Source organism: Trichoplax adhaerens, genomic scaffold, assembly GCF_000150275.1.
Source record: "Trichoplax adhaerens TRIADscaffold_14 genomic scaffold, whole genome shotgun sequence".
NCBI classification, from domain to species: domain Eukaryota; kingdom Metazoa; phylum Placozoa; class Uniplacotomia; order Trichoplacea; family Trichoplacidae; genus Trichoplax; species Trichoplax adhaerens.
In genome coordinates, this window is record NW_002060956.1 from 928,490 (window position 1) to 949,509 (window position 21,020).

The window sequence follows — 21,020 nt, forward strand, 5'->3', positions numbered from 1 at the left end:
CAATCATAGTTAGTGAATTGGCTTACAATACAAATTGCCTTTGGATGTCATTCTTGAATGGATCAAATCAACTCAAGATTATACAAGACGTCATTCACTTGCATTAAAACGTAGTCCAAAGTAATTGCAAATGGAGAGAATAGCAACTAGTTCGTCGTGCATCCTTTTCAATTTTGTTTTTTTGGGGGGGGGGGTTTTGTTTTGTTTGCTTATCATCAAGATTGTCTTGTCTTACAATATTGTAAGGTCTTAATCAATTCATTTCCATTGACTAGTTTGCTGTAGACAAGATTGATATATAAATTACAATTATCGACGAGATGGCGGATGCGGCTAATAAACCAACGACTGAAAATAATAACGAAGATGCATCGAAAAAAGCTGGTACTAGGTAAGATAGATAGTTTTTGGGAGACAGTAAAAAATAGACATGTCGATCAACGTTACATGTGCACTAGTATTGTTGTCTACATATCTTTGATCAGAATGAAGCGTTGTCATTCATCCATTTCACTACACACAATTGAACTTTCATCTTGATCATGATTGTCAAAATTGCTGTCAGTAATATTTAGACCTTACCATACTATTTCATATTGATAACTCTCTTTTAAAATGTTCAACTTATATATTGCTAAGAGTAGTATTTAGACCTTACCATACTAGTTCATATTGATAACTCTTTTAAAATGTTCAACTTATATATTGCTAAGAGTAGTATTTAGACCTTACCATACTAGTTCATATTGATAACTCTCTTTTAAAATGTTCAACTTATATATTGCTAAGAGTAGTATTTAGACCTTACCATACTAGTTCATATTGATAACTCTCTTTTAAAATGTTCAACTTATATATTGCTAAGAGTAGTATTTAGACCTTACCATACTAGTTCATATTGATAACTCTCTTTCAAAATGTTCAACTTATATATTGCTAAGAGTAGTATTTAGACCTTACCATACTAGTTCATATTGATAACTCTCTTTCAAAATGTTCAACTTATATATTGCTAAGAGTAGTACTTAGACCTTACCATACTAGTTCATATTGATAACTCTCTTTTAAAATGTTCAACTTATATATTGCTAAGAGTAGTATTTGTAAATGTTCAACTTATATATTGCTAAGAGTAGTATTTAGACCTTACCATACTAGTTCATATTGATAACTCTCTTTTAAAATGTTCCAACTTATAATGAATAAATACCTTATTGCTTACAGTAATATTTAGACCTTACCATACTAGTTCATATTAATAACTCTCTTTTAAAATGTTCCAACTTATAATGAATAAATACCTTATTGCTTAGTAAAGTAATATTTAGACCTTACCATACTAGTTCATATTAATAACTCTCTTTTAAAATGTTCCAACTTATAATGAATAAATACCTTATTGCTTACAGTAATATTTAGACCTTACCATACTAGTTCATATTGATAACTCTCTTTTAAAATATTCCAACTTACAATGAGTAAAAATTGCACTTCAATTTGCAATATCAAAATAAAATAAAAAATTACTCATCATCATCATCTTGATCAATTTTGCTACTTCGAAAATGTTTTAATTTGCCAATATCACTTTATATTTATTACTAATAGAGTTTTTAAGAAAAGTAGTCCAAATGGCAAGGTACGTAAGTTATCTATCTTCATTTAAAATGAATATCCATTGAAATACTATCTTCTATTTTTCCTATCAAAATAACAACAATGTTGATCGAATATTTTTGCATCATTCCATTACAACTCTACCATCAAACGAGTACATATATAGCAACGAATACTGTACATATCTTAAAAATGCAAGTTAACAATTTCAAGAGCATCCAATTGACTAAACAGTTACCGTACTAAAATAATCAATTGATCTACTGTATTCCCTATCATGGTTATTACTTTTATTTTGAACCTATTTAGACACAAGCCACTTCTTCTTCCTTTATGTATAGTAATGTGAAATTTAAAAATAACCCATTTTGTCTTCATAGTTTAAGTCGTTGTCAAATTTTTATCCTACTGATACTCTCCCATTAAAAAGCCTCCATAGGTGTTTATACCCTAAATATGATTCTATCCTTTCAATATTGATTGCTACTACAACAGTAGTGTCCGTCGACAGTACCGTTCTTGAATTAATTAAACGAATTAAAAAGTTCAATTTATGTGTCGATAATACGCTATAATCATTGTTATAACTGATCAACGTTTTACCTTTGATATATCGCTAAAAATCATCGTCAAGTTATAGACTACATCTTGTAATACTGTCATATCGTGATTCATGATATTTTATAGATGTTAGTTTCGTTTCATACGCATTATTAATGTTGTCTATATATACAATGTCATATTTTCTTTCCTTTGCAGTTGTATATTACGTACATGTATTTATTGGTGCTAGATTAAGTAGGGCTGGTACATATTGTAACGGCAAGAACAAGGACGTTTTGAAGCATAGTTTGTTCAATCTTTTATTTTTATAGACAGTTTAGCGGTAGAATATCAACTGATGTTTTCGTTTACGTGACTATCTAGACCACTTTAAACTGTCGTCACTTTTATTTATTAATATGCCATCATGTCTATCATCTGTATAACTGAATCTTTCTGATAATACTTTTCATCTCTGGTTACTTCTTAATGTCAGATAAAAGGAAACGTTTCCGTATACTACGTAGATATCAGTCACAACAATTTATACTCTTATTATGATAACCTGGTGCAACATAGATTATTTCAATTTCTCCCTGATGATGGACTTTTTACTCTTGACGCAACCTCTATCACATAAAAGATTAATTTTATTCTTTATACTAACATTTTTCACACGCGTTAACCTGCACCTGCACGTCATTTTAACAAAAAAAATGAAAGGAAAAAAATTTTTAATATCATTTTATGTAACTTTCAACATGATTTATAATATACTTTATCTCTCTAAACTAAACAGAGATTATGGTGCAATTAGGTAGTAGATTTTGAAAATGATCGATATTGTCCTCTATAATAATGAATCCACAAATATCAAGTGATATACAATAATAATAGTGATCTACGTTTTCTTATATTGAATCATATATCATCGTTGCGTTTTTTCATTTTAAATATACTCAATCTTATCCTATATTCTTACAGTGCAAGTAAATGACCATTATAAAGATGAAATTAACAATTTTTTTTGTCTTTGACTATTTTCAATATACAGTAATTCTATAGTAGTTCTAGTAATATAGTACAACAACAAAGGGTGATGTTAATCGACAACTGATCAAGATTTAGAAAAGCTTTACATTATTACACCGTAGAATATTTTTACCCTTGAACACTTAAAAAAATGTCCCAGTCTTTATATACGTACATATATATTTACATTCATTGTAACGTAGTTATAACAAAAACCTCTCTGACATTGGAAATTAATTCTAATTTTTTTCATCTACACTTAATTTACGCTTTGGCGCTTAATAGGGCATATCTCTGATGTTTTATGCCCCAATTCTATCTTTTTCTTTTCTCGTGGTGTCGCATATTGTTTATTATTTATGGGTAGAGTATTCGCACCGATACAACTTTGCATACAACTTACTCGACGTTCTGCACATCAATAAAATGAATGATGTTATAGAGCACTTAGTATTTTAACATTTATGGATACAGAATTAGATAATTTGATATCAGCTTTTCGAAATTTATTCAGAGAAGAAGAAATAGATCACAGTTGGGATCACATTTTGTATTATATAGATATTATTGTTTGACTATTGTAATTTTATTTCCTTGTAAATGCTCTACTATCGTTTTATAGAACTGTACTGTCAACAAACTAAACAAAAAATTTTTATATATCATACAAGACCATGTTAAATAAATATTTCTGTATTGTATGCTTATCTATTCGTATATTATAGCTATAACTATAATTGAGACAATACACTATATTGTAGACATTAGAAATGCTTAAAACTGTCTATGTAGACGGTATTAAACTGATATAATAATTTTCAACGTACAATCTAATCATTATAATTATAATCGTTTTTTTTTTAATCATATATTGTACAAGTTTTTTCAAATAGAAACTGGACAATATGCTATGCTACTGTATATTCTTTTAGAAATATTTCTGTCAAATCATTCATTTGTCTTATCTTTTATCTATTGTCAAATAGAAAAATTAGAGATATAATTTTTAATCAATGTTTAGCGTTATAGTGGTACCAAGACAGCTTGTAGTATATAAATTCTCTTTTTCTATCACTTTTATTCCTTTAATTAATTACGTATGCTACTTAAAATGATACTTCTATAAAACGATAGCTAATCCAGTAAACAATATCGTATAGGTGTTTATTAATAGATTTAAACTTCATACAGGCGTATACAGCGTAGTACTGTATCAGCTATAGCCAATTATATCTCGTTATACTCTTACATAATTTCTCTTTGCCCCTAAATGAAAAGTTTTAATCGATTTTTATGATAAGGAATTAAATAGTCTGATATTTATTATGTTTCAATATTTTTGATGCGATATAAATTTAATAGTCTAAAGAATAATACCGAATTTTAATTTAATTTTTGTATCGGCAATGTAGGCATAACTAACATGTTTCCTCAATCAATCAATATTTTAGCTTACCACTTACCTTGGAAAAAGAGATTTTGTAGATCATATTGATCATATCGATCCCGTAGGTTAGTTATACAAATAAAATTATAGTAGCAAATTATTTACTACAATAATTAGCATATAGTGATTGGCTAATATTCGCGTTTGGGATAAAAATTGAATAACCAATACTGTCATATCATACCAGTATGATTACAACATAAACTTTCTTTTTTATGCTTAATTGGTTCAACACCCACTGGTAACACTCTTTTTAAAAGTATATAGTAATATCTTATCTAATGTTATCATTGCTGTTTAGATGGCGTTGTTTTAGTGGATCCAGAGTATATTGCCGACAAAAAAGGTATAGCAATTAATTCTATCAGCTAGGGAAGAAAAGATTATTCGTATATAGTTCCTCTAGTTAAAACCGTAAAGCTTGATGGTTAGGATATAGATATGTATAAAGAGATAGTATTTTTCATTAAAATCGTGGAAATTATGTTGCTACTTAGTCAATAATTAATCATGTAATACAGTGTTTTTTATAAGCAAAAATTATAATATCATTAATAATCAAAGTGATAATTTTATAGTAAACGGTTTATTAACGATAACTTTCTTTTCAATTTTTGCCTTTTAGTTTATGTACACGTATTGGCTGCATTTCGGTAAAATCTAATTTAAAATTAATGAGTACATACATTGGCATAGTTGGTATTTGATCTGTAAAGGAGAAAAAATAGTGCACTAACAAAAATATTGTTGTATAATGGTGGTAGTTATGGAAGAGAAGATTTGGATGTTTTAGGACTGACATTTAGGAAGGATTTATTCTTAGTAAGCAGCTACAACAATAAGTACACATTCTCAACTATGAGAAATCTGAAAGTATTGATAATGTTTAATTTTCTTTATCATAATTTATCAAATATTGTAGTCAACACTTCAGATTTATCCACCTCTACCAGAGAACGAAAGGCCATTAACTAAGTTACAAGAACGTTTAATAAAAAAACTTGGTGAAAATGCGTACCCTTTCTACTTCGAGGTAGCAATGACAAACAGCCATCTAGCGTAATCGTATTGGGTTATGATTACTACTAAGAGCTCATGTTTATGATCAATTATAGTTGTCTGTTGGGTCGCCATCTTCTGTTACATTACAACCAGCCCCTGGAGATACCGGAAAGGTACTTTAGTAATTATCGGGTACAGAATGAATGCGTTACCTATATATAATTTTACCTAAATATTATCGATATAATATTCTAATTAGCCATGTGGCGTAGACTATGAATTGAAAACTTATGTTGGAGACTCACCTGACGACAAAGCGCATAAAAGGTACAGCATTGTTCCTGTAATAGTGTTGGAATGATGCTGTTAGTTTTTCTTTAGCTCCCTATTTTGATTCATTTCCAAACAAATATTTATCCGTTAGACTATGGGTTTTTATCTAAAATCATTTAATGTGTATTTCATTAACTCAGAGACACAATAAGACTAGCGATCAGAAAAATAACGTATGCGCCTGATGAGAACATACCGCAAGTAAGTACTTGTTATTCATTGTATATTCTTGTACAGTATGTGTCTTAATTTTGCTAAAATAAAACTTTGCTTTGTTTTACATAGCCTACAGCTGAGATCACTAAAGAATTTATGATGAGTTCTTATCCATTGCACTTGGAATGCACTCTGGATAAAGGGGTATAACACATTATCAAGGCCATAATTATTAACGTTAATCTAAATGTTAACGCTAATTGACCATGCTATATTTTGGATTATTTACAACTATTTTAGATGTATTACCATGGCGAGCCAATCAAAGTTAATGTTAGTATAGCTAATAGATCGTCAAAAACTGTTAAGAAAATCCGTTTATCAGGTAAAGATCTTCGTAGATTACACTTATATTTATATCGACCGACGATTAGTCAAGGCAAAGCATGTATTTCTATCTAATAATTTTATACTTCTTCACTTTAGTACGTCAATTTGCAGACATATGCTTATTCTCTACTGCCCAATATAAATGTCCGGTTGCTGTTGTAGAGTCTGAGTACGTATATCTATATCAATCACAGCTGGTTGATTACTAAGTGCATTGATAACGATAAATTATAATGTAATAGAGATGGATTTCCTCTTAATCCTGGTGGAACATTAAATAAAATTTTCACGCTAGTTCCTCTGCTAGAAGATAACAGGGTAAAATTAAATTTATAGCACTGTATATTTCGATATCTTTAAAAGACTAGATTGAATGAGTAACTTGACATAATTTATAAACAGGACAAAAGAGGACTTGCATTGGATGGTAAGCTTAAGCACGAGGACACCAATTTGGCTTCTTCCACTATGTACGGAATGAGTGCTTTGCTATCATGATGACATTCAGATTTTTGATTTTATGCTCGATAATTAATTCTTGGTGTATTACTTTTATTGATAATTAAAATTTTATTACGCAGTTACGATCCTGGTGTTAGCAAAGAAAATCTTGGAATTGTAGTACAATACAAAGTTAAAGTAAGATTACTGGTCGCTCTTGGAAGGTAATGATATCAAATATGAAGTAAATTGAACAATCGTTAAGATAATGTATTCGACTTAGTTACTTACCTAAGTTTTAATTCATATAGTGACGTAGCTTTGGAATTACCATTTACACTGACTCATCCAAAACCTATTGAGCCGGAAGAGCCAATTGTAACCCAGCCCGAAGTTAATCCCCCACAAGGTATGTAACTAAGTTGAGAAATTATGGGACATGATTACTTGTCTTGTGTGTAGAGATGATATCGTTAATTGGCTTTAATGTGGAATATAGCGGTAGCAGATACCAAGCCAGAGACAAAGAATACGGAAGCACCTATAGATAATAACTTAATTATGTTCGACACAAGGTCTGATTAATATTTTAAAGTAGCTACAAATTTTATAGCGTATAATTTATGTTTATCATTTTTTTCCTAATTTATTCTACTTGGATTTACTTTAGTGGAACTGGAGCATTGTTGGCCGATCAGGATGATGATTTTATCATCGAAGAGTTTGTTCGCATGCGTTTGAAAGACCATAGTAAGGATTCTTCTGAAGCTTAAGTGGATACTCGACCTTAGTCAGATGTACTAGGCAGTATTTTAAATGCTTGTTATGTAAGGATAGTTCACAAATGCTCTTATATAGTTGGAGTAGCTTTGTATACACTATATTACTATACGTATTTGTAGAAAGCAGTCAAATTTTGTTAAAATATGCAATCTCCCATTCATCTTTTGCTATGGACAATTATTGTAGAGTGCCGTTATTGGTACTGATGGACAGTATTTACGCGGCAGCATGCTAATGTGTCATTTTTGTCCTGATAGCCAGGCGGTTCTGTCCATGGTTCTCTAATATTGTTAGGTTTTTATTTCCTCATATATTAAGCACATTTCCATTATGTGTTACACGTATAGAGGTCCTCATGTAACTGATGGTAATTCTACCTCATCGATTACAAAAGATCTAATATGACAGTATAAAATAAGAATCAAGGGATACTTTCTCTTGATAAACGTATTTGCAATAATTATGACATTTTTTGTCTCATCATCTGTATAGCAGAAGTTGTGAATTTTGAATTTACATATCGTTTTTCCCGCTCCCGCTTGCGTCATTATTATTTCTTAATATTTCGACAATAGATTTGACCATGAAAATTTTCTTTCGTACTGTTCAGTTTATTGGCAATTATACGAACATATAAGGTTCCTTATGTAATATTATGAAGCATGATAATATAGAAGGTTGTAGTCATGCATTTTAAATAACTAATGTATGCCAGTATTTTAAGAGCTTTAAAATTAATTTCCAAAGATTATGATCCTACATTGTTTTGGAAATAAAAGTTTACAGGTAATTCGGTAGATTTTATCTTAAAGAACTCAATTTCAATGCTGTTTACTGTGTTAAAAAATTATACTACTATGTGACAGATGTAACGATAATTTTGAAATGGTTATTACAGTATGATTGGTGAAATCTTTCTATACTTAAAAGTTTAATACTAGCAGTGAATTATCTCAGAAGTAAATGGATCATCTTGATTTCCAATCATTTATAAGATCTGCGCTTTTGATTAACCGAGGCCAAAGAAATTTACGATTTTAAATTAGATTTGTGGTTATCAACATTTTGAGTTTATCCGAATTTATAAATATGGCTGACTTAAGGCAAGCGAAATGTTTGTGAATGAGTTTCTAAGGCAAATCGGATCTTGTTCATTGTTTACTCAACTGATTCATAATGTCATAGTTGGTTGGACATTAACATGGCATAAGATGTGATGAGTTATCTTAGTAAAACTAATACTTTTTCTATACTGTACTTGTATGAAAAATTCATCCTTTAAAGTCTTTATAGGTATCATCGGAATACCCGTATGATGTATCTTTCCGAGTACAGCATCTACCGACCTGACTACTATTTTATAAATTTGCGTATATTGTACAGTATAAGAAGTTTTATTTGTTTACAGTATATACTCATTTAATGCATCGGAATTTAGATTTATCAATTTACCGTATTCTTTGCCTTATAATATCATATTCCATATTGTAGCTGCTTACTGACATAATTAAGTCCCACATATTGTATTAAAGCTTAACTCTTTATAGGAATGCAGACGCATTTGCAACTACGTTATAAAACTAGAGAACTGATCTGATTTTACTCAACAAACAAACAGTTGAGCTTATAATAAACTCTTCGGATGATGATTCACCTTGACGAATAATTTTTACTTGATAATCAAATTAATGTAACGATATTAATAGATATAGATGTTTACTGATTAATTCTAGATAGTCGGACTACTGCATGTCAATTCACAGAATCTTTTATAGTGTAACCTATATAAAATCTACTGTCATTTAAAATTGTAATCTAAACTTTACGGTGTACGCGAGACGTATCCATAATCTGATGGATTTGAGTCATAGTTGAACGTGGTATCAACAATAGTAAGTAAATCGCTACATGATTTTGCAAAGAACAGTGTGCTATACCGTACACCAAATTACCTTGACTGTTAAGCAACCCACACGGTATTGTACAACATATAATTTACTCCAGCAAATTACAACCATGTTGACTTCTACTGTCTGCAGGTCTGAATTGTAGTCACCATGTAAGAACGTTAAATTCACGAATTCTTACTGTCCATCCCTAAGGGTAGTTCATGCTATGACAACATGTGGTAATTTAGATTAGAAATAAAAGCAGTTCGATTAATAGGCATCCTTTCAAGAGCCAACATCCATTATGTTGCATTTAAAAAGAAAATTTTATTCATATTCACCAAGATAAAACCAAAAATAGACATTGAATTGTTAGGCACTATATTAAATCGTGAGATCTTACGTAGCTAGATAGAAATATGTGTGTATCATGTGCTAATTGTGTGCTGTTATTAAGCGTAGGAAAACATCAGTAGCAATAATAAGTTTGATTCACGTATGCATATGGTGCGATTTAATATAATGCTCCGCTTGTACGATTTCCGAATCTGAACCGATTCGGTAATAAATTTATTCGAGGTCCCCACGTAAAACGCAACACCTTTATACTCAAGATTTTACCATAATAACATAATGTTGCTGCAATTTTTCATAGCTGCATCATGTAAAATACAATTTCGAGTAAAAGAATTACATAGTAAGACGTTCGACGACTTTCATGCTTACGACTATAGGATAAGCAGATAATATTTCCTCATTAATGTTTTATCCCAAATCTTAATAAATTACTTATGTTTACTTAACACACTATCAAATGCATCAATGAAGTAGTTGGCATGGTATGGCTCAAATATTAGGGCAGGCCTTAACCGCATTGCTAATGCACCACACGAGCCCGCCATTATTCCTGTTATATTAGTATGGATGTATAAAGAATTGTAATTAGTTTTGATACCAGTAAAATTATACGAACGAACGCAATATTAAGAAATAATTTAATGTTAAATTCTTTAGTGATTGCAGTTAGAAGTTAGTAAAAATACGCCTCTATACAATTAATGTGGCGTAAATGCACGTATTCCAAATTGTATACTGGTCGTCAAATCATTAATTATACATATCTACCGGATAACGTATTGATCATGAACTCACCATTATTTTTTAAATCAGCAATAATTTCATCTCGTTTTTTGCTATCAATAAAGTCAATAGCGCAGAACGTTCCCATTCCACGAGGACGAGATATTATGTTTGGATATTTCGACTAGCAATAAAAGTTTAGTTTTACTTTTGTTTAATCTTAAATCTGAGTAGATAAAGTTTCTTTGGGTATTATCTCGGAATTACAGTAAAAACAGTAGCAATATACTATTGACAATCAGATACACGAGATTGATAATGTATGACACGTTGTAATTAAAAATGATTGATTTTTTTATACCCCGTACATCTTTCGTAATAATAGTAATAAATATCGATTTAGTGCGACCTTACCGCTAGTGATTTTAGACCAGTTTGCAAAACTTCTCCGGATTCTTTCGCAAGATCTATTAGTTTCTCTCGTTTAATGCAATTAATGATCGCTTCTAATAAGACCAACTTCGAAGAATCTCCTAACCAAGTGTTAAAGACGCGATAACTCTGTAAAGTAGGTCGAACAGTTTAGTTTAGAATTGTACATGGCTAGTTGGACATATATCCACTCAAATTGTAACCTATCAAAGTAAGATTGTAAAAGAATAGTATAAACTGATTTCGTAAATTGCCGGTAACATAAATACTAGTTATATGTACTAGATAAAATATTAGAATACAATTCGAAGTAAATAAATATGTTTCACTATAACAAAAACCTCATCCACTCTCATTTCATCCTTATGATATATTCCCCCTAATTGCATCTTTTTGCTAAATGTAACCATTTCAGGGGGATCATCCAACTCCCAACTTTCGTGAGCCCTAAAGGAAAGAATAAATATGTAAATTTAAATAACTAAATACTGTTACACTGTTGCAATATTAAAAGAAACATAATGTTTTCAATTATTTTCATGGATCAGGTTTACAATGAATTAAATATTGTATATACTCGTACTATAACATCATGTGATCTAAATCTTCAATCGCATATATTACCACATATGGCCGGTAGCTGCGCATCCAGTTTGTACTTCGTCAACAAGAAAAGCAGCTCCAACCTGTAACCAAAATATTTAAACATAAATATAAAGGCAAGATTATTTGAAAGTTAATTGAAAAAATTGAATGATGGCATATAATCTAACGTGGTCTTGTCTGGTGGTGTAAAGTATTAATAATAGAGTTTAACCATTTAAATTATTGACAGCAATTTTAGAAATCATAAATACGTATTTTACTTCTTTAGCAATGTTTCGTAACTGTCGGAAAAATGCTACCGATGCATGATTATCACCTGATATTAGTAAAAAATAGACAAGTTCAAAGGTTGATGCTAAAAAGCCGACTCACTTTACTATTCAAAGTGAGTATTATTTTCAATGCAAATATATATATATAGAACGATAGTATAAATTTTATGAGTTTGAATTAGCATTAGTAATTCTTTAATAGTAAAAATATAGAAATTTTTACTGTAGCAAGAAGTGTTACTATGATCGCGATTTATCTTTCAAGTTACTTACCTCCTTCCGCCTGAATAGGTTCAACAACGATTACAGCGACCGGGGAACCCTTGTTTTCATATTCATTAATTAATTGCTTAACCTATGCGCGTATTCAAGAATCGATACAATAACATTGAAATAAGCTATCTATTCTTCAGTTTGTGCATTAAATTGACTAAGTACTGTCTTATTGCTAGACGGCTAAAAGAATTTAGAGAGTCTGGAAGCTATTAATGGCTGCAGCAACGTAAGTGAGCGGTCCTATGGCCATAAGTAAGACTACATATAAGTGGATTACTGAATTACTGTAACTATAAAAATGCTGGGGATATTTACGTGAAATGTGTACTGTATCATGCCTTGAGAAATTAGTACGCATAGTGTCTTTATAGTAGAAAAGCTACCCGGATCGTTTTAATACCTTATCTAAGCACCGCTCCTCTTCTAATTGATTTTCTTTCTGAAAGTTTTCCAGTGGATATTTCAACTGTGGAAAGGGCGCCGTAGGCCAATCAAAAGCAGGAATATCCAATTTATGGACTGCCTTGGAATGGGTGGTTGATAAGGTGCCTATCAGTACCATTAATATAGCATTAAGCTGTTAATTATCACGGTTAGATAATAAATTGATAATTTTAATCATGCATGCACAGAGTTAAAAAGAATTTATTTTTTGGATTTACCCATTGTTCTACCGTGAAAACCGCCATCGAACGATAAGATGCTAAGTTTAGGCGATCCAGGAACCTAAAAATTATTTAGCCATTGAAAAAGATATGAGATATAACTTTAAATACGGGAAAGGGCATACAACAAGTTTTTTCAAGTGATAGAAATAGGTTAAAGTAGTTTCTTAGATAGAAAGATTTTAGAACGTGTTGATATACTGTAAAGTTTCGCAATCATAGAGAATAAATCACTACTAACTTTATTTAAAAGTGTAGATTCCAATTCTTCCTTTGTGGGTGGTTTTCCATCTCGTTTCTTTCTCTAATCAAATTGGTAGAAGACTAGAACTTAGTGAAACAATATAAAACATGTCTACTTATTCAGCACTGAATATATACAGTATATATATATATGTGTTAACAAAAAGCTATTATGGTATTTACCATATACCAAATAAATCCCATTTTATATGCGTTTTCATTTGAGCAAGAACCGCAGCCCATTAGAGTGACATTTTTTAATTCTGGAGGCGATACCTGTAAAATAATACAATTAAATTTTAGAATTACATTCGTTTCTCATTAATTAGGTATCAATAAACAGTGACAAAATAGCCGATTATTTGATCTATGAGCAACTTGAAAGGTATCCAATTCCAAGCCATTCTAGTTATTTAATCAAGATGCAGACTTTTGGAGTATGTTTGCGGTAGGATAGTAGATTGGTAATTATCCTTAATACGCAGCTTTTATACGTAGCAGATAATGTAGCGTTACAGTAAAATGCAAATTTGTATCCTAAGTTTTGGTGAATTAGAGCTGCCACATTTACAGTTTATGAATAGACTGGCCGTAAATATTTAGTGGAATACTTGTATATGCTTTAAGCGTAATAAAGAACTTCATTTGAAACGTAAGTATACCAGAAGAGAATTATAATAGATAGCCATTCCTAACAGTATTATGCCTGTATTAACCTCGATGATAGTCTCGTGTAATTTCGTAGGAAAGTCGACCGGTGGATTAACACCAAGCGCAGGGCGATTAATAATAACAGACTAAGAATCAAGAATTTTAAAAACCGTGAGGAAATGTGGGTTGCATTGAAGCCAATTTTTTTAATCGAAATCATGTCTATTGATTAAAACATTAATTTACGATGGTATGGCAGTATCATCGAATTTTGAAAACTAAATTAAAATTAGCATAAATTAAGTAAATGACAATTATACCGCATTATCAGGATTAAGTAAGGCTTGAATAAGATCAGGATGATTGTAACCCAACGGCAAAGATGCAATTTGACAGAATATGTCAAGTAATCTATTTCCATCGACGTCAACAATATAATTGCCCTGACTTTGTTGAAAATCAGTAAAAAATTGTACTGCTGTAACATCCTATACAGTAATCAAGAATGAAATAATAATCATTACAAGTTCAATAGATGCTGCATAACTTGATAGAGTATATTACTAGTATACAGTATGCTGTATTGTTGTTGCATATACATTGAAAACAGCTATCGATACCATCAATCCGCCTACATTAATATGTCGGCATCTAAATATATATATTTAAAATGCATTATCAGAGGTAAAAAGTCAAGTTAAATACCTGCACCATGACTTAATCTTTCACTAACCTGTATCTGCCTTAGAGATTTTAACAATTCCTATAATTAACATAACAAATAACATTTGTTGTTTATGTTAAGTTGATGTTGATGAAACGTCATATTTTAGGAGAAGAATGCTGACACCCTGCATGTATTTTCGATGGTAGATTATTTTTCTTTTAATTTATTTTGAAGATCGAAGCAAAAAAGTGAAATAATCTTGGTCACACTAAAAGTTTACTGAGCGCATATCAAAAGTAGTTTATTTGGTGACAGCTTTGCTTTTAGGGTATTTTAGTCCGGTCTTAATATAGCTCGATTTCATTTCACATAGATCAAACTACAGTACATTATTGGTAAAGACTTAATAGATAGCATGATTACCACTAAAGATGTACGATATAATACGGTATGGTACAATTTTCATATGTTAATATAATCCTTCTGGCATAGCACGAACTGTACTGTATAGTGTAGGTGCTGAAAAAGAGTGACGGAATACCTTTGAACGAGGACCAGGCATCGGTGTTTTCATTAATGGTTGACTATAGGTATCAAAACGACGCTTTTGGTTGGTTTCCGTAGAAGCTTGCTGGAGTGAATACCATTCTGCATAGCAAAGATATATTGTTAGAATCAGACTGAAATTGGTAATAAAAATTCTTATAGTCCATGGCAAATTTAACCCATTACATTACTATGATAGCATAATAACCCTTCAGATAATTCATGTATTGTAGCTACTGAAATAATGCATGCTGTATACTGTATACGCGTATGCTTAGAATTAGGCATATTAGTACAGTAGTAATGCTAATTGCATATGAGTTTGCAATATGAGTAGGTACTTGCAGACTGAATGTGATACCCTTTAAAAGAATAAGTCCGTATTCATGATATCATAATATCCAGATATCATTTTGCTGTCAATATTTTAAAACAGCGTTGATAACTTCACCATCAGTAAACATAAACTATAATGTAATTGTCTTATTCATTGATTACGATGGCAAGAAGGAAGATAATGTATGAATAATATGTATCGTACTGCATGGAAAAGCGAATGTGGCGAAGACGTACATATACTGTACTGGTGCGTAAAATAGAGTAGAATATCAAGTGTTCCTAAAGGCAAGTCTTGCATGCATTATACTCCTAGGCAATCAAGTTTATTAATGAGAAATATTAACATGATTATCAACAGCTAATTACAGGCTATAAGTTATATATAGACACGATGGCGATGGCGATGACGATGAAGAAAGGTACAATGACAATCTGCAAGACAGGCACTGCACTGAACTGGATTCAAGATCGATAAGGTGAAAGATTGCAGTCTGTATGCTTTCGAGTCATCGGTCTGAAAATGCCTTCATGTAGCTCGCTAAGTACTGCACGACTATTTTCCTATATGGTATACGAGTATGACTGTGTGAATGACAAGCTGATTCTATATCATTCAAACTTACTTTGTATACCATTCTGGAGTCTCTTTATAAGACGAAAGGTATTGCCATGGGCGTTGACCGATTGCTTAGGTAGTAAAAACATGGTCGGCGTGACAGAGTCGATGTTGGCAAGGTTTAAATTTTCAATTAGTATTGACTTGAAGAGTGTAAAAAAGAATTTGCAAGTTGAAGCTGAACCACTAAAGCCGGTCAAGCATCTACCTATACAGGAGAAAAAATGCTTTGGAAAGAACACTAGTAGATTTGGATGCTGGTTTGTCTAGGATGAAGGGAGATCAGTTGGCACTAGGTCAGAGTCAGTTTGGATCGTTGTTGGGGCCTCTTGCTGGAATCTGTGTGCTTTCAATGCAATTTGCTGGATTTATGGATCGATGTTGTCTTGCAGGTGTTGACTGATTGTCTACTTGTTATTCTACGTATTCTATTAATAATGCAGTCAATGAACTGGTTTATTTATTCATCAGTCAGCAGATTGATTGTTATTCAAAGCAACCATTGGAAAACATAAGATGGCTACTTTACCTATCAAGCAAGATGGCGTCGGGGTCTACCTACTTTGAAGAGAAACACGGTAGCGTCACTTTTAAATCGCGTCAACCACCACTTGTGCACAATCTATTATTTATCGCTGAAGGTGTCGTCTGTTGTCGTCAGTTGTTGAAAGAAAAGATGGAAGATAGAGTACTGTACTGTACTGTAGACTGTAGACTGTACAGTATGGGCGGATCGACGAGTAACTACGCACTCTCTTTCCCTTCCGTCCTATCCCTGTATGTACTGTACTGTACAGTACATTAGATATCATAATGTGCTTTAAGACCATTAACTAATCTTAATATAGCATTCATCCGTGAATACATTACTGAAAAGTAGTATTCTGCAAACATTGCTGTGAATAGAGTAGTGCCTGGCTATTACCGGGATATAAATAATGTCGAATGGTAATACTATCTGTTAATTATTAACAAATAAGTACATTATCGTAAGCCGTCAGCAAAGCGACGTGAATTTGTACTAGTATATACTGTACTGTACTGTACTCAATTGTGCAGTATTGTTTTCTTTTCTTTTACCGTATCCCCTCGGTGGGCGGATCGACGAGTAACTACGCACTCTCTTTCCCTTCCGTCCTATCCCTGTATGTACTGTACTGTACATTAGATATCATAATGTGCTTTAAGACCATTAACTAATCTTAATATAGCATTCATCCGTGAATACATTACTGAAAAGTAGTATTCTACAAACATTGCTGTGAATAGAGTAGTGCCTGGCTATTACCGGGATATAAATAATGTCGAATGGTAATACTATCTGTTAATTATTAACAAATAAGTACATTATCGTAAGCCGTCAGCAAAGCGACGTGAATTTGTACTAGTATATACTGTACTGTACTGTACTCAATTGTGCAGTATTGTTTTCTTTTCTTTTACCGTATCCCCTCGGTGGGCGGATCGACGAGTAACTACGCACTCTCTTTCCCTTCCGTCCAATCCCTGTACAGTACAGTACAGTATCTACAGTACACTTGTACAGTGTACAGTACTGTACAGCGTGTTTACAGTACTGTGTTTTCAGATTGCCAAAATCCTTCTCGGGGTGCTTGAAAAATGAAAAGACCTCCAAAGTGCATACCAGTGTATACGGGTACATAGGATATTGAATGTGACTATTACTTAATTAGTCTGTTGAATTTTAAAGCAAGATTCTGACAACAAAATAAACACGCTGGTCATGTTAGGGTTGTACTGTACTGTATACCTTTTTAGGAGGTCTACGGAATCTACAGTAAGCTTTCTACTTGGAAGTTCTAACCATTGCTAACCATTATGCTTCTTGCCGATGTTTTTAACATACTGTACAAGTATTGTAGTTATTATGTGCCATACTGTACTGTAGGTACTGCACTAATCTTAGCACTTTCCAAATGTCAGTACAGTAGTACTGTAGAGCAGTGTTCCTGCTTTAGTAGCCCCTGGTAGAAGCCTGTTTGGACAAACTGTGTGTACTAGTAGAAGCAAGAGAAAACCTTTTTCTCTTACCTTTTACAATGATAGAACAGAAGAGTACCGCACAACGACAAGTCGTCAAAAATTCGTTCTTGACTAATTGTACAGTACAGTACTGTACACTGTACAGTACAGTACGGTATGTAGAGGAGACCTTACGGTGTACTGTACAGTATAGTATACAGTACTGTTACTACTGAAGTCTGGAACAGTAGTGCACTGTACAGCAAAATTTTTCTGTCGCAATGGTGTGACCGAGGTACAGTTATTGATACTACGTATATTCAAAAATAAAATAAAATAAAAAAATAAATAATAATAATAATACGATATCAAAAAATCTCGATGGGTACAGTAACTGCAGGGTGCGTAGCTCTGTTGGCGTTCTCATTATTCACCCCACTGTCTATACCATGATTTTGTGCTGTACTTTTTTATAGGTGGTAACTTTATTTACGTGGTAGTTTTGCATGAGATGTTTATTATTATAATTATTATTATTACAGCGGTTGCCTACCAAGTTGAAACGATTTAGTGTTCTAAGTACAGACTATAGACCATTCAGGCTGATACAACCTTGGGTTGTCGACTCTCTTGAACACTGATGGCTTCATGTAACAAAAGCCTGCAGACCTCTAGCTCCACCAGGCTGCACACAGTCGACAGTCCATTCCCATAGCAAGTATCAACAATTTGCCATACTATAAAACTATAAATCAGCGTTTCAACCATTTTTCAATGCCGTATTAAGTTGGCAATTCAAGCATTCGCTCTGTCAGCATGCAATAGCTTTTGAATACAATAAGACGATATTGTCAACATTTCTACAGCGATCCAATTTTCCCGCATCTCTCTCACTCGGCAAGAACACCCAGTAACAGGACAGTACAACAGTATACAGAGTACAGTATAGTACAATCTTCACAATCTCTTTCTTTTAAAAGATTGTGGAATACTGCACAGCATGTTTAACTTGGTTTTAGAATTTCCAAGTAAAAAATCGACTTCCTTCATTGCAATTAAAATAACTTCATATTCTATGTGTACTGTCTATCCATGCCTGCTAATTCTACTTTAACGATGCACTACGCAGGCACACAGTATACCCGCGTAAAAAATGCCGATGCCACACCACACCGGCTTTCCGTAACATTACCGTGCGGTAACGTTCTCAACATGCTATACAGTTTCTCGAAGAAGGAACTTTTACTATACTACAGCTTATAAATGACGTTACAGCATGCGTATCATAATGTTGCGTATTGTACGTCCACTTTCAAAACAACTTCCAATACCGTATCATTGGTAACACTTCTACTGAACTCTGAACGTGCGGGTTCTGTACTGGACTGACACTGTCCTGGACCTCTCCAACGGCGGTACTAGTACCGTACTGTGCTAAAAGCCCAATCGTCATAAATAATAATATTACCGTAATTGAGATATCAAAAAAAAGATTCATCGTCCCAAATTGGATGGCCATTTTAGCTGAAATCTAATTCATTTATCCATCTAGGTGAGTATATTAATCAAGGTATTGTAGGATGATGATTTCAAATTAATCTATACATCTTCCATACCAATAAAATACTTCTTCATATCTATATCATTCATGCATATTGACTCAAAATTTCCATATCATCAAGTAGAATGATTGACGATGATCCAGTCGTCTACAGTATTTGCTTCGTCTACAACTATTGGATATATACAGTTATCATCTTCTCCTTGTAAAATGATCATAAGTTCAATGTTAGTTAGCATTCATTGAAATAGAGATAACTATGCTGGAATAATTGTAGCACTGTATGGATAACTTGTAACTCTAAAATTGTTGTTGATGATGATAACATGGACAAGATGTAAGATATAGACACTCTCTGTAAATAATCAATTTACAACTTGAAAACTCCAATTTTGATTCCGATCTCATGCATATATTAGGTTCATTCCATTTATCCATCATTTCATTTCATGCAATCTACTAGTGATTGTTGACGGAGCAAGGAAAGAAGCAATCGTGGCGGTGAGTATTACTTTGATCAATCGAATATAGCTACTCCGTCTTTCATCGATGCAGCTCTAAATCGAGTTTGATCAATGTGCATGCACTGACAAATTTATTTCTATTGGTAAATGCGCACATGAAAAATACCACTGATGATAGCAAAGTAATTGATCGCTTGGTGAATATCTTTTCAATCTTAAGCGTTCTCAACTGATTTGCCTTCCTTGTTCAATATCATCTCATCATTGTCGTTGTTCATAGACGTTAAAGGGTAGTCAAAGGTCTACTACGCCTGATAACTAGGGTGATTGTTTACCATTGATGAAGTAGGTTATAGAGACGTATAATCGGACATGTACAATACTTTAATGCAATGATTCACACAGTACTTTGCCATTTTTGAGTTAAACGAGCTTTACTAAAAGACTTACACTACATATCCAGTCTCCAATGATTTGATGATTATGCTGATGTTGATAATGATTACATCTCCTGTAACCAGGCGTTTCTTAGGGTTATTAATGTATTCAGTCTTCAAAGTTTTTCGCTACACTAAATATGATTATTGTAAATTAGTTCCATAGCTCGAAATAATTTCGTCCAAAACAGTTCTCTACTAAAAATTGGCCAGCCACCGCGATTTACGTGAAAATATCTTATTAAATCTGCAGTCAATAATTCACAAACTTTTCGACTTGCAATAATTTTTAAAAGGATAATTAAACTGAAGATAATGGGCATTGCAGATCCCTTTTCACCTTCGTCTCATGATTTGCACAGTGTATATAGATCTCTTCTTAATTGTCAATATGCGCGTATATATATTACTTCTGATCGTTGTCTTGCTTTACGCTTAAATGCGGCATAATCTAGCTAGCGATGAGCCGTTACTACAGTACTCCTTATTGACTGCAGATAGCTATCACTATAACTCTTTCCAGCGACTTTTACCTGGAGTGCATGTAGG

General features: G+C 32.5%; 2 protein-coding genes across 2 annotated transcripts; one reads left to right on the forward strand and one right to left on the reverse strand.

Annotated features, from left to right (window-relative positions):
• Positions 1-320: 320 nt before the first annotated feature.
• On the forward strand, positions 321-7,734 carry TRIADDRAFT_64255 (uncharacterized protein; the record flags this gene model as incomplete). Its single annotated transcript, XM_002116152.1, has 19 exons — positions 321-391; positions 1,609-1,639; positions 4,644-4,704; positions 4,941-4,985; positions 5,265-5,292; positions 5,404-5,461; positions 5,562-5,672; positions 5,755-5,814; positions 5,901-5,968; positions 6,115-6,175; positions 6,260-6,334; positions 6,431-6,515; positions 6,617-6,689; positions 6,763-6,838; positions 6,923-6,990; positions 7,102-7,185; positions 7,273-7,370; positions 7,461-7,536; positions 7,632-7,734. 19 exons carry the CDS (start codon positions 321-323, stop codon positions 7,732-7,734), a joined length of 1,332 nt encoding a protein of 443 aa, XP_002116188.1.
• A 2,684-nt stretch (positions 7,735-10,418) lies between these two features.
• Positions 10,419-16,115, reverse strand: TRIADDRAFT_60215 (uncharacterized protein; the record flags this gene model as incomplete). The annotated part of the gene is made up of 16 exons (XM_002116245.1): positions 10,419-10,540; positions 10,786-10,897; positions 11,128-11,274; positions 11,487-11,592; positions 11,770-11,831; positions 12,012-12,067; positions 12,297-12,378; positions 12,700-12,848; positions 12,962-13,025; positions 13,206-13,268; positions 13,391-13,483; positions 13,924-14,004; positions 14,179-14,346; positions 14,592-14,621; positions 15,067-15,173; positions 16,034-16,115. 16 exons carry the CDS (start codon positions 16,113-16,115, stop codon positions 10,419-10,421), a joined length of 1,524 nt encoding a protein of 507 aa, XP_002116281.1.
• Between the last annotated feature and the right edge of the window lie 4,905 nt (positions 16,116-21,020).